Raw genomic sequence first — 13,868 nt, 5'->3', positions numbered from 1 at the left:
GAATTATACTAGTACTATATGAATAGTATAGTAACTACAAGTACATTCGACTCACCGGAGACTAGGAGCGCTAGTACTATAGTAATAGGTATTGTACTATTAGGAAATAGTGCTATTTACTAGTATATATATATATCACGGCGAGCCCATTGCGCTACGAACCCGAGGAAGGATCATTGTATGGAGTAGCTAAGGCTTGGCGAAAACAAAACCCGGACGCACGCCATTCTGTTAGGAGTGGTGGAAATCCATATAAAACCACCCACAGAAAGAGATGGAGACCAGTATGATTCGAATCTAAGAACAGGAAATCTATATAAATAAAAAATTTTATAAAGTTTATTGGTTAACATAACACCAGTTTTAAATTTGGCCAAGGTAGCACCATTATTTTGTTATACTTATAATGGTGGGCTTACTAATTAACACTATGCACCAGAAGTGCAAGCTTTAGGGTTTGAATCTCATAAAGAATTACCCTAGTAAATATATCAATTACTTACTGAGAGCATTACATTATGTTTAAGAGCTGTTATTCTTAGTGTTCATGGATGTTTTTAAAGTTGTTTATACCTCAACAAATTGTTGTCTTTACACATTTTTTAAGATTTGTTTGTTTAATAATTTATTTTAATAGTAACAAATTGGCTTTCGACTGTGCGCGCATGTTGGTATAAGAGGATCTTGGTCAAACCTATTCCAACTCACTCCCTATTAATAATAAGTCAGAGTACTCTACAAATTTCCACTACCAAATATTATCTGTTTACGGCTAACATTGAGTATTACCCAAAACGCAGTATAATATTTTTTCTTAAGGTGTTGCTGAGCCTTTCAACACTAGCTATTATATTACCACTAATAGTATAATAAAATAACTTAAAAGGTTAACATTTATTTCTAATAGTATACTAAGCTACCAGTTTACAACTTTATAGAGCTTGTAGTAAAAAAGCCTGCAAAAAACCCGTGTTCAACACCCAAAAAATAATGATCCACATTTACATATGGAATTAGATACCTTCCTCGTTCCATTTTTAACTTTATGACAAGGTAAATAATATTCATATTCTTTTTAACAAAGGAACAAAAATTTAGCTTTTACTAAATCTTAAGTTAGTTTTCTATTAGAAGGTGGAATTATAACTGAAGATGGGTTTTTTTTCGTTGATCTTATTTAAAAAATTTAGAATTCTTTCAGTAATTATGAAATTTTAGGGGCATATTATGAAGTTAAATTAAGTTTATAATTTTTTTTTCTACTTTTAATGAATACTCTTTGCATTTACTGCTAAATGCATAGGCTTTGGAAGTGGGGTTATCTTTTATTTAAGTATGTGTCTGTAATCCCATTCGCTTGGCATTTAAAAACCACGTCGGTCGTGCAAAATATAGGGTGGCCCCCTTCCTTTTAAGATTTGGTTCTTTCTTTTTCATTCTTCGTAAATTATTGCTTCTGTGCCCGGTTGGAGAACTTTAAAGAAGTTTAGTTGGAGTAGCACTATTTGAGTATAATTTTATAATATATAAATATTATTTTCAAAATAGTACAAATCCATTAGGGCCATATCGCTAACTTGCCATGTCAAGTTCCATTAATTTCATAGAAAAGGCTAAAGAACTGGTTAACAGGGCTGCTACCGAAGACCGCAGTGAGAACTATTCCGAAGCTTATCAGCTTTATGTTCAAGCATTAGAATATTTTACTTATGCCATTAAATGTTCATATTATTCCTTTACTTATTAATAAGCTTATATTACATATTAATGCTTTCGGTTCGTCAACCTATAGATGAAAAAAATGTTAAAATGAAAGAAACTATAAGTAGCAAAGTCAACCAGTATCTTACCAGAGCAGAACAGCTTAAAGAATATCTTGATAAGAAACAAAAAAAAACGCCGATGGCTCAAGGCTCTGGTGGCGCTACCGGTAATGGGTAAGTTGCAAGGAAACTTCTTTTTTTTTCTGGCGAAAATTAATAGAATAATTTTACTTCCTTGAGATATTTTTATTCTAATTATCTTTTTATACCATTTGTAGAACTTTACTAGTATTTTTTTTTTACTATTTCTATTCGTATAATTGAATGCCAACTGTTTCATTCATACAGTAAGGCGAGTGACGATGATGAAAAAAGGGACTTGCAAAAAGGACTCATGGATGCGATTGTTTCGGAGATTCCTAATGTCAAGTGGGAAGATGTCGCTGGTTGTCTACGTTTACTGTAAAAATAGCTATTTATGATTATGCTGAGCGGTTTGGTAAGTGTGGTGAAAGTTGGTTAACTTTTGGATATAACTTTAAGGGAATTCGTTTTGAAAGTTAATAATTTGTAACAGAAAGTTGCTGTACTTCAATGCCGGCTCAATGAACACTTTATTTTCTAATATATTTTTTGCGAGAAATTTAAATGTTACATTAATTAATGCGGTGTTGACTCTTGAAAAAGGGCTTAAAATCGCAGTTTGAGGTAGTCCTTAGCGAATCTAATGAGTTGTACTGGACATTCACTAGTTTATAATTAAAAAGGATTAGTGAAACTTCTTTAAAGAAGTAGTGACTAAAGTTTTGTTGACTCTTTGGAAGATGACCACTGCTGTGATTATTAAAAAATATTTATTGTTGATTAAGTAAATTGAAAAGAACAAGTTGTGGACTTCGCGCTGTTAAAAGATATGTGAGCGAAGGCACTTCTTCCGCATTCGCAATAATAAAAAGTTTTACGTAGTAGAAGTTATTTTAAATTTTCACCATTTTTATTCACGGACTTGGCACCCTTCGGTATTTTGCTTTGCCTAAACAATTTGGCTGGCCAAAGTGTATAACTTTCCACGAAGGCATTGTTAAATTTTATTTTTTTTTACCACACTTACTAAATCGCGTTATCCTAAAAAACTTCACATTTACATTAAGATATTATATCGTTAAATTAGTATATAAATATATTTTTAAGGACTTGAAATGGCCAAGGAAGCTTTAAAAGAAGCCGTCATCCTGCCTTTGAAATTTCCGCATCTTTTTACTGGGAACCGCACTCCCTGGAGTGGTATTCTGCTCTACGGTGTAAGTCTTCTTTGGGCTTGATTCTTTATATTTATTTTTTATAATCAAATAATTTTAACTAAAAAATATAAAAAGAGTTTACAATTAAAGATTCTTTTTATTATTCTTTTCTACTCATAATAAGTTTTATTAGTTTTTACTTTTTTAGTTAATAACTAGTTTTATATTTTTATATGTTTCACTTTCATACTCTTTATAAAGGCTTAACAGAAGTTCAATGTTAACCTCTTTTTTTACATCTTCCAGCCTCCGGGCACAGGGAAATCTTTTCTAGCTAAGGCCGTTGCTACAGAGGCAAAATCTACTTTTTTTTCTATTTCTTCTTCTTCTTTGATCTCGAAATGGCTTGGTCAGTCAGAAAAGTATTCTTCGCTTAATTATTTTTAAATACGTTTTATTTTTAGTTTTCTTTTTTTTGCTTATTTATTTCTTTAAGAAAGAAAATTTATTTGTTTGATTCCTTTTTGCTAAAATATTTATTAAGATTTCTTAATTTTTTTCTTTACAGTTAAATTTTATTTTTAAAAGTTTATTTTTATTTAGTTTAATTTATTTTTTTCTTAAAGATTTTATTAAGTTTTAAAAGGATAAAATTATAATTTTTTCAAGTATGTATAAGATTTTTATAACAAATATAAATTTAAGTTAATAAAATTTTTTTAGCCAGGTCTTAAAGTTTTTTTACAGTTTAAATTTATAATCTTTCATGATTCTAAACTTGGACGATTTAATTTTATAAACTTTGTTAAAGTCTATAATATTTTAAAATAATTAATATAATTTTACTAGGAAACTAACTTTTATAATTATTTATAAAAATTACTATTGTAAGTTTTATAAATTTTAGTAATTATTACAAGTAACAGTAATTATTAATATATATTAACTAATTTATTGATTCATAATTATTTATAACAAAATTAAAACCTGTTGAGCAATTTTTTTTACGTGAATAATTTAAATTTTTGTAGTGGTCCTTTAAAATATATAAAGAAATTTTATTTTTATATCTACTCCAATTTATATATTTAATTATTTTTAACGTTTAAAATCTTGAGCGAAAATTTTATATTAGAATATATTAAATAATATATTTATATAAATTAATTTTATATAGTAATTGTAAATCTAAAGAAAATTATATTTTTATAAATATTTGTTATTTTCAGGAATTTTTCGAGGTTAGTTAATATTTTGAAATTATTGGATTAAAAATTAATAATTAGTTAGTTGAAAGAATTTTAAATAAATATTATTAAAAAATTTAATCTTGAAACCTTCAAAAATATATTACAATTTTTTAGGAATTTATTTCAATTTATTTTTTTGCTTTACTAAAATATAATTTAAATATTTTATAATTGTTGATATTTAATATTTTTTAATGTTATTCATAAAATTTTTTGATTTTTAAAAATAAATATTATATTAATTAAATTTATAAAGAAAGTTCTAAGTTAGTCGTTTTTTATTATTATGAATATTATTAAGTTTTTACTTCTTATTGATCTCGAGTTTAGTAGCAACGTTGTCTCCTTTAAATAAGAAAAAAAAATGTATAAATAAGAAAATTATAATTGTATAATTTATATTAAAAAAATTTTAAATAATTTTTTTTTGATTTGCTTGGAAATCAAAATTTATTCGTTGACTTTTAAAATTTTTTTTAAAAAAAAATGTAATTATAGTAAATTGTAATATTTTTATAAAAGTTTAAAACTCTAAAACTTTTTAGTTATTTATATTTTGCGGTTTTTAATACTTTTTGTTAAATTTTTTTATAAAGCAAAAAGTTTTTATGTAAAATTTAAATTATTTTTTTAGTATTTAAGAATTTTTTAAAGCCTGAAATTATAAATTTGTTCTACTTTTATTATAATATATGAAATATGAAATTCTATTTAATTTTTACTGATTGAATTTTAAAGTAATAAATTTATTTTAAAAAATTATTGTGAAAATTATATTCAATATACTGAAAAATTTATAATAAATTTCAGTGACGAATTTTTTTTGTGGCGTTTTTTTCCATTTCGTGTAATTTAGTAAGTATATAACATTCTTTACTTCCAGGTTTGCAAGCTTTTATATATTATTGATTTATAATTTGAAATTCATTTTTTAATTTTATAGCGATATTTACTTTTTATATTTATTTTGAGAAACTTCGTTAAAAAATTTAATTTAATTATTATTTTATCGTTGTGAAAATTAAGTTTTTTATTAAAGTAATTTAATTTATTAACTTTTTTTTATAATTTTTTTTGTCTCATTATTACTATTATTGTTATTAATTTTTCCTCTTTTTTTAATTTTTTTTTTATAGTTATATAAATGTTTTAATTTATTTTTGAAGCCCTTATTGCGAATTCATGAAAATTTACAGCATTACTAACTTCCTTAACAGAATTTATTTTTTGTAAATTTTATAATACTCATAATTTGTTGTGAACATAATAATTAGAATTTTGTTTTTTTATAAAATTCTTTAAGTTTAGCGTATTTGTTTTAATTTTCAGATTGGGTGATTATAATTTTTTATATATCAATCGCATTATTATTAGAAAAAAAGCGTTTATGTTAGAAAAGTTTAATGTAAAAAACAAATTTTTACTTTTTTTTTGCAAGACTAAATTTTTTTAAATTTATATGTAAATTATTTTTTTTTTACTAATAACTTTTAGTATAATTATTATTTTTACAAAGTTAGTTGGCTTTTTTATTTACTTTGTGATTTGTTAAAAATTATAATTGGATCTCTAAAATTTCCATTAGTGGTTTTTTATGATCGCGTTGTTAATAATTTTTCTATCTGAATTTTTTTATATTATTTATTATATAATTAGTAAATTTTTGAAGTAAATTTATTATTATACCAATGTCAATTTTTATAAATCATTAAAAAATTAATAATTTAAAAATAAATTAAATATAGAATTTATTCCAATTATAAGGAATTTATAATTATGCTTACTTCATATTTGCTAAGAGTAGAAAAATATATAAATTAATGCAAGTCGAAGTTGATTTTTATATATAATATATTTTTTTAATTATTATTAAATTAAAGATTCTTCATAGCAATTATGATTTCAATTTTGACTACTTTAAATTATATTCAGCCAAAATTTAAATTTATTAAACTTAATTAATTAAAAAATTTCTTTTATGTTTTGATCTATAACAGTATTATTAACTAAACTTTTTGGCAAATTTTTTTAAGCTTTACAACAATTATTTTTTCAGTTATAATTTTTGAATTGATTTTTTAAATTTCTATTAAATTATGATTTGAGAATCCTTTGAATTTTCTTCAATTATATTTTTTATACTAATGGCTCTTTATTTTTTTAGATGAGTTAGATTTGTAAATTTTTCCTTTAATTTTATGTTTTATCCTGTTTATGTCTTAATTTTCTTATTTTTATGTTTTTTGAACTGTTATTTAAATTATAATTTTATTTTAAATTTCAATTTTATATTTAGCGTATAAAGTTATTTCAAAACTTTTATTATATAAATTTTTGATCTAATTTTATACGTGTCAAATTTTTGTTTCCAAATTTTTTAACTTTTTTCTTGTTAAAATATTATTTTTACTGATATTTTTAAATTAAGAGTATAAAAGTTTATTATACCTTTATACTTTAATTTTTTTTTTACAATTTTGAAATTAGATTAGTGAAGAACTTATTTGAAATGGCACGCGAGCGGCGTCCAGCCATTATATTTATTGATGAAATCGATTCGTTGTGCAGCGCTCGCTCTGAAGGTTAGACTTTTGTAATGAACACCGAACAGCTTTCATCTTCCCTTTTATTAATTTTTTTTTAAAAATAGTTTCCCTGCTATTACTAAATTTACTTAAAAACTTTTTTGTTATAAAGATTTTTTTTATAACATTAATTAAACTTTATTATTTTTGCTTTAATTTTATTTTTTTAGTTGGTAATAAAGATTTTTAAGTAAAACAGTATGAACACCTTTCATCTTTCCTTTTTCTATTTTTAATAAATTATCAGTTTACTTTACTTCGTTTACTTATAAATTTTTGATTAGTAAAGAATTTTTTGTAAACCAATATAAACAGCTTTATTCTTTACTATTCCTTTTTTAGTTAATTTATTAATACGATTTTGACTTTATTGTTTATAAATTTTCAAGTGGTAAAGATTTCATGTAAAAAATTAGAACAGTTTTTATCTTTTCTCTTTTTTTTTTTTAATAAATTTATTAATTCAATATTAATTCCTTTACTTATAAATTTTTAATTGGTAGATTTTTTGTAAAACAATTTGAACAGCATTATGTTTTTACTAACTTTTTTTTTACAAATAAAATTATTAATTTGTTTTTTGCTTTTATTTATAATTTTTCATTTGTATTTTGTAAAACAATTTTTACTGCTTTCATCTTTTTTTTTACTAATTTTTTTTACAATTAAATTCATTAATTTACCTCTATTTAATAATAATAAAACTTCACTACAATTTTTTTTAAATTCTTCGAAGCTTTACTCTTGTGGAAATGTTTTTTTTTCTTCTTTCTGTTTGTTAGAAAAGTAATCAACTTTAACTTTTTTTTGTGATTTGACTTTTTTATAAAAAAAACTTTTTTTAGTTCATGCTAAATTGATGAGCAAATTTGTTTTGACTTTTAAATTTAATGTTTTTTATTAGATGTAATATGTTTACTACTACTATTTTTTTAAAGATATTTTTAATAGCTTGCGCCTTTTTGCATTACTTTTTCTTGGCAAGTAAAAGATTTTTTTAAATTAATTAATTAATTTATAATTTTTTTGGCTTACATTAATTATATATAAAATTAGCAAATATTTTATATTATAAAGCTTTGATTTAGTATATATAATTTTTGACTTTTATTTTATCAAATTAAATTAAACTGTTTCTTAATTTTCAAAATGTTGTTTGGTAAGAATTTTTTAGTTGCAGCTTTTAACATATTTTTGTTGTAGGGGAAAGTGAAAGCGCCAAGCGCGTGAAAACAGAATTTCTTGTGCAGATGAATGGTACAAAAAGATAATTTTTTTAGATTTTTCTTTTTTTTAACTAACGAAAGTTAGTGGAAGTTATTACTTATTAATCAAAAATATGTAATAAAAACGACTATGAAACTATTTTTTTGCTACTGAAGGCGTTGGGTACGATACTAGAGGAATTTTAGTTTTGGGGGCTACGAATATCCCTTGGATCCTGGATTCGGCCGTCCGGAGGAGGTCAGTATGTTATACTTTTATAGTTATTAAAAATTTTATTTTGGAAAATTCTAATATATTATGGTGGTAGCGGTTAGTTGAAACTTTAACCAGTAAAGCATTGTAAATTGTTTTGCTAGCATCTCATGCTCTCACATTTCGCTTAGAAACGTTGCTCCCTTTTAGGTTTGAAAAGCGAATCTACATATCACTCCCGGACGTTCAGGCTCGTACTTGTATGTTTGAGATGTACATTGGCGACACGCCGCACACTTTAACTCTAAAGGATTTTCGTCACTTTGGCGAAATGTCTGAAGGGTTGCGACTATATTAATAATAAACGCTTAGCAATTATATTAATGACGAAATACTTACGTAGCGCCTTTACTATAATGCTGGGGCGCTATAGTTGGGGGTTTGCCTAAGCGCATTTTTTTGCGCAATTTTTACCACTCTTTTTGGCGGGCGAAAAAAAACGCTTTTTTATTTCGCTTTGGTGCCTTATAAGTTTTGTTTGCATAATTGCATTAATTGGCGCCAATCAATTTAACTTTCTTGGAGCGAAAATAAGACACATTGTAACTGTTGGCCACAATCTTTACGCCAACATTTTTTTATTGCTTTGGCACCTTAATTTTATATATTATAAAATTTTTATTATTATTATTGAAAGTTTATTTTTTTTATTTTTATAATTAACATAGATATTCTGGCGCTGATATTAATATTGTTGTTAGAGACGCCTTGTTTCAACCAGTAAGAAAGGTAATTACGGCTTTTCAGCCTACTCTTTATTTGAAAAAATTATTCTCTATCTTGAAAAATTATAACATTTTGCTTTACATACTTTTGCGCTTATAAAATAATCTTGTTTAATATTTGAAGATAGTTTTAAAATAAGTTCTTTGATCATCGGCTTCTAAAGAGCTAAGTAGACGTGACAACTTTGTTGTTTATTTTTCTCATCTCTAAATCAGTTAATAAATATTTGTTGCAGCTTTTCAAAAATTTTTGTTTCTGTTCATTATAAATTAGTCTTTCTCATCTTTCTACTATTAATTAGGCTGAAAACATTAGCGTAGTTTTAATCTTTATAATTATAACTTTTCCAGGTTCAATCCGCTACTCATTTTAAAAAGATCTACGGCGTTTCGCGTGACGGAAAAACAAAAAACTTTATGTATCTCACTCCCTGCTCTCCCGGTTTCCCTGATTTTTGATTTTTATTATTTTTTATTATATAACTTTATACTGTTATGATAAAATTAAGGCGATCCCGAAGCTATTGAAATGAATTGGATGGACGTTGATGGTGAACAACTCCTGGAGCCTAAAGTTTGTAGGGTGTGTGATGAATTTAACTAATAAATTTAACTACTTGCTGATTTTTGCTTTTTTTATAATAGGCGGATGTGCTTCTTTCGTTACAGCACGTAAAGCCGAGCGTTAGCGAAGAGGATCTCAAAAAACATATTGAGTTTACGAACTTTTTTGGCGTTGAAGGCTGAGGGGAATCTTTTGTTTATTAAAGATATTAATATTCTGTGCAAAAATATAATATAGGCTAAAAGTTTAATACTTCTTACATCTTATAGTAAAATAAGTTAACCGGCGCAGCTTTGATTAATTTAGGTCGTTGCCTTTATACAAAACTAAAAATTATTATAATATCATCCATAACAATAATTGCGGCCTTTTTTATTTATAAAAGTATAACCGAAGATAAGTTTTCTACGTTTGGTGATTTATGCTTTAAATTTTATTAGCATGGAGTTACTGTTTTAATATTATTTAAGTTTATTAATAAGATTTGCATATCAGTGATACTAAATAACACTATTACATATCCACTGTTGAGTTGCAAAAAATTACTATTATTTGGCGAAGTGTTACTAACGCACTGAAAAGAGACAAACTAAAAATTTGTAGAGTTTACGTTGAGATTCAGTTATACTGTGTTATTATGTTACGTAATAAGCAGTCCGTGTGATTTAAAATGATGTTTTCTGAAAAGTTTTAGGTAAGTAACCGCAAGTTTGTAATATTGCACAGCTCTCTCTATTGCACGTAGGCAGTTAATTTTAATTATAGTTTATTTGAATTTTGACTTTACGAGGGGTATAATAAAAGGTTAGGCAAATTCCAGGCTGGTTAGAATAAAAAAAAAGATAGCTCTTGAAGTAACTAAAGCGTTTGACAAGGCAGTACGTCTATGGTTTAAAATTTTTCTCAGAGCGGGTAAAAACAAATAAATGTTTTGTACAGAAAAAAAAATTGTTAACTTGGCTTAGTAATAACGATTCTTGATGGCTTTTCTTGACTCTCAATGCAACGCAGTAAAGTAACTAGGCCGATAACATAACTTGGGCAACTGAGGTTAGACTTATTTGTTTAAGCTTAAGTTTTAATATACAATTTTTTAAATTTATATTAAAATATTTATAATTGTAAAATAGAGGATAAATCATACAAAGTAACTATTTAATGAAAAGTATAGATACAGTACACTTCATGGTGGGAATACCGAAATTAATAATAGTCCTGCGCCGCTTAGGTTATTATGAGAATAAAAAAAGCCCTTGAAAGGTCACGCGGTATTTTAAATTCTTCATCTTTGTTCGTGAAAAGTAATTTTCAAACAATATGCATATGAAAAAATAAAATAAAGCGAGAGATGACCCCCAAACATAATAAAATATCGGTAATAGATTAGTAAAACTAAACCTTTACTTTATCGTATTAGAATAAAATTTAAGAAATACTATTTTAAAAAACGTATGATTTTGAATAATGATCGTTATAAAGCTTGATGTTAACAGCTTTGCGAGGTAAACGGGGTTGTAGGCCATTAAAATCAGGCAAGCAACGTGTACTTCTTTCATGGAAACTGTCGTCTCGTTAGGATTCTAATAAGAGAAATGAATTCTATTGAAAAAAAGCTCAGTAGAATTTTTCGAAAAGTGACCGTAGCAATACTTTTTTCATAACCACTGAAGTGACTTAATAGAAAAATTACTTTTGCTTTTTAGCATTAAACAAGTGTATTGGTTACACAACATACAGTTTTCTAACATTTAAATTTATAAACCTGATATTTTTAATGTATTTATTGTAATAACATAACATCTATAAAAAATTCTTATTCCAACTCAGACCGTGATAGCCCCACCTTTTAAATGAGGCTTACCACAGTGTAACATGTATACACCCTCAAATTCATAACATCATACTATTTGGTGGTTAGTGCTTCTTGGACGGACGGGCCTTTTTTTTTTTTGTGGAAGGCTATATATTAGTTTATTAAACATTAATATACTAAACCCCTTTTGGATGTATTTTTGGGTTTTACTGTCGCTTGATGTATATCTAGTTAATATGTAAACTGAGAACTCTAATGAGCCACATTACCTCCTTTAATTCTCTTGTGGGCTACGGATCAGATTCAGAATCAGAGAGCAGTATTCAACAAAGTTCTTTAGAATATAGTGAAGAAGAGAAGTTGCAATCCAGTTCAGAGAACTTTAGTTCTTTTACAGTGTTAGAAAGCAAGCCCTTTTCACCTACAGTTGACCTTACCGGTAATTTTTTATTTTTTATTTGATAAATACATCTTTGATAGGTTTGAGGGTAATTTTTAAATTTTTAATGTACAATAAAATGATACTTTCTGTGAATACACGTAAATATTAGGACCGCAAGTCTCTATTCCTCAGCCTGTTATTTCTTCTGTTGACCCTGCAGAACCGGTTACAATTTTTTTTCACGACGTTTAGGTTTTTCTGAAAGAGTTTGGACAGGAAGAGGATATAAATCTCACCGAATTGTTTGCTCTTGATTACGAAAGCGTTACTCTTCCACCTCCTCCCACAGCGCCTTGTTCTAAAGAACTTCAGGTTTATCATATACTCTTTTCAGTAATGCCGTGATTATTGTAAATTATTATAACAAATTAAGCGTAAAGTTGAGAAAATTTTAACCAGCGGTGAAAACTTGAATAAAGCGGTTTTTTATTAATTGTGTCGTTATACATTTTACCTTACAGTTGGTTAATTATTTAATTAAAATAGCTAAAAACACGTCAGCGCTACCAAAATCCTTATATTTGCGAGGTGATGGTAAAAAAGTGGCATTTGGAAGAATTTGGCTCTAATTACCCCAAAGAAGTTTTTGATCCCAGTGAGTTTGGGCCTGAAGCTTCTTATGATGAAATTGCAAAAAGAATTGCTTTGCAGAACCAAAACTCAAAGAAGATTTGCGAAACCATCTCCGTTATGGCACCACCTAGTAAAAGTCCTACTTCTTTTACTGCAGTGAAGCCAGTAACATCTTCCCGGTCCACTACTAGAAAAACTAAATGGGGTCCTCAAACAAATTAATACAATGAAAAATTTTCGGTTTATTTTTTTAGTTATTATAGCTTCCGATATTACAATTATATTTTATGCTACATTAACTTGGATTTGATTGAAAAACTACTTATCATTTTTTAATAAAACGTTAAATACACTACTAGCGCCTCTTTTTGAACTCTTTTTTTGTTTAAAACAGGCTTTTGTTTTTTGTCGTATGCATACGCAGTAATTCTTTTGCAGTGCACTTTAACGAAGGAAAAATTAAAAATAACAAAGATCTCTGAATTTTATACTGAGAACCTTGTGAGACGTGGTTTGCGTAAACAAACTCTTAAGAAGCGCAGAATCGCTGCCTTCAGCCACTTAGGCAACTGTCGACAAGGGGCTGGTAGATTTGGGGTTTGTCCGGCGCACAGGCGGTTCGCGGTATCTTGGGGAACATCACGGTAATTCCCTTCCCTTGCAACAGGGAGGGGCTGGAGGTTTACCGTTGAGCTGAAGAGGGTTCCTGAACTACAATTGCTTCAGTAGCGCGTGGGTGATACTGTCAAGGCTGAAGCTATATAATAATTTCGACTGTGGTAGTTAGCCTTAAGCTGCTCTTCGGCATCAGCGAGGGAGTTTGCGTATTAAGTATTTTATTTGCAGATAAAGAAGCTGTAATACACGTTTAGCAGCAAATATAATCAGCAAAAAATGTCCTCCGTCTATGTCGTCTTTCGCCACAAAGTTACCGTTTCGCAAGGGGGTTCTTTATAAACTGCCAGAGAGGCGGACCATCATCGGTAGCCTCCGATACGTGTGGCTCCAGCGGCTCTCTTTTCTTAAGCGTCGTTTGTAGTAAATTAACCCTCTACTTTGTCTAACCACCCTGACAAAGCGTCAACACTCGCAGGAAGGGTCTTTAGTTCATAAGATTGGGGGTTATGGCGGTCCTCATCGACACGTTTTATTTTCACAGAGAGTGGGCATCTTCAGTCGGATAACTCGAGAAATTAAACCAGCCTTTAAAGGTCCGGGTGAATGTCTTGGTTGTTACCTTCTCCAGATGGTCCTACGGAAGTTCGTTGTCTAATTATGAAACGGCGATTCCCAGCACCGTCATGTGCCAATCTTCGCCATGTGATCGTTGCCCTTCGGCGGTAGTTTAACGTTAGTGCTTAGCTTTCACTCGTAAGCTTGCAGTTAATCTCCTTACATAAAACAGTTCTAGAGCTGTTTATAAAGAGAGCAT

General features: G+C 27.6%; 2 protein-coding genes across 2 annotated transcripts; both read left to right on the top strand.

The window, feature by feature from the left end:
• Positions 1–1,438: 1,438 nt before the first annotated feature.
• On the top strand, positions 1,439–9,790 carry LOC135120335 (vacuolar protein sorting-associated protein 4B-like). The gene is made up of 14 exons (XM_064044638.1): positions 1,439–1,509; positions 1,563–1,721; positions 1,793–1,937; positions 2,112–2,209; positions 2,955–3,064; positions 3,311–3,426; positions 6,742–6,836; positions 8,043–8,096; positions 8,222–8,303; positions 8,469–8,600; positions 8,987–9,047; positions 9,395–9,485; positions 9,553–9,626; positions 9,689–9,790. Exons 2-14 carry the CDS (start codon positions 1,583–1,585, stop codon positions 9,788–9,790), a joined length of 1,299 nt encoding a protein of 432 aa, XP_063900708.1. The 5' UTR covers positions 1,439–1,509; positions 1,563–1,582.
• A 1,764-nt stretch (positions 9,791–11,554) lies between these two features.
• LOC135120350 (SAP30-binding protein-like) lies at positions 11,555–12,658 on the top strand. The gene is made up of 5 exons (XM_064044655.1): positions 11,555–11,860; positions 11,973–12,028; positions 12,080–12,175; positions 12,237–12,284; positions 12,350–12,658. The coding sequence occupies exons 1-5, from the start codon at positions 11,677–11,679 to the stop codon at positions 12,656–12,658; spliced, it is 693 nt and encodes a 230-aa protein (XP_063900725.1). The 5' UTR covers positions 11,555–11,676.
• Positions 12,659–13,868: the final 1,210 nt, after the last annotated feature.

This window comes from Zophobas morio, unplaced genomic scaffold (genome assembly GCF_036711695.1).
Source record: "Zophobas morio isolate AGI-343-1 ecotype UQ-CSIRO unplaced genomic scaffold, CSIRO_AGI_Zmor_V1 ptg000376l, whole genome shotgun sequence".
Taxonomy (NCBI): Eukaryota; Metazoa; Arthropoda; class Insecta; order Coleoptera; family Tenebrionidae; genus Zophobas; species Zophobas morio.
Note: the sequence above shows the minus strand (reverse complement) of the source record. Positions and strands in the feature narration are given on the sequence as shown.

What these genes read in the sequence shown, in the direction of transcription:
- LOC135120335 (XM_064044638.1), top strand. Translation starts at nt 1,583, where the DNA reads ATGTCAAGTTCCATTAATTTCATAGAAAAGGCTAAAGAACTGGTTAAC. An exon ending in TGGCTTGGTCAGTCAGAAAA is followed by an intron (nt 3,427 to 6,741) that starts GTATTCTTCGCT and finishes TTTTGAAATTAG; the next exon opens with ATTAGTGAAGAACTTATTTG. An exon ending in TCTCACTCCCTGCTCTCCCG is followed by an intron (nt 9,486 to 9,552) that starts GTTTCCCTGATT and finishes GATAAAATTAAG; the next exon opens with GCGATCCCGAAGCTATTGAA.
- LOC135120350 (XM_064044655.1), top strand. Translation starts at nt 11,677, where the DNA reads ATGAGCCACATTACCTCCTTTAATTCTCTTGTGGGCTACGGATCAGAT. An exon ending in ACCTACAGTTGACCTTACCG is followed by an intron (nt 11,861 to 11,972) that starts GTAATTTTTTAT and finishes CGTAAATATTAG; the next exon opens with GACCGCAAGTCTCTATTCCT. An exon ending in GTGAAAACTTGAATAAAGCG is followed by an intron (nt 12,285 to 12,349) that starts GTTTTTTATTAA and finishes TAATTAAAATAG; the next exon opens with CTAAAAACACGTCAGCGCTA.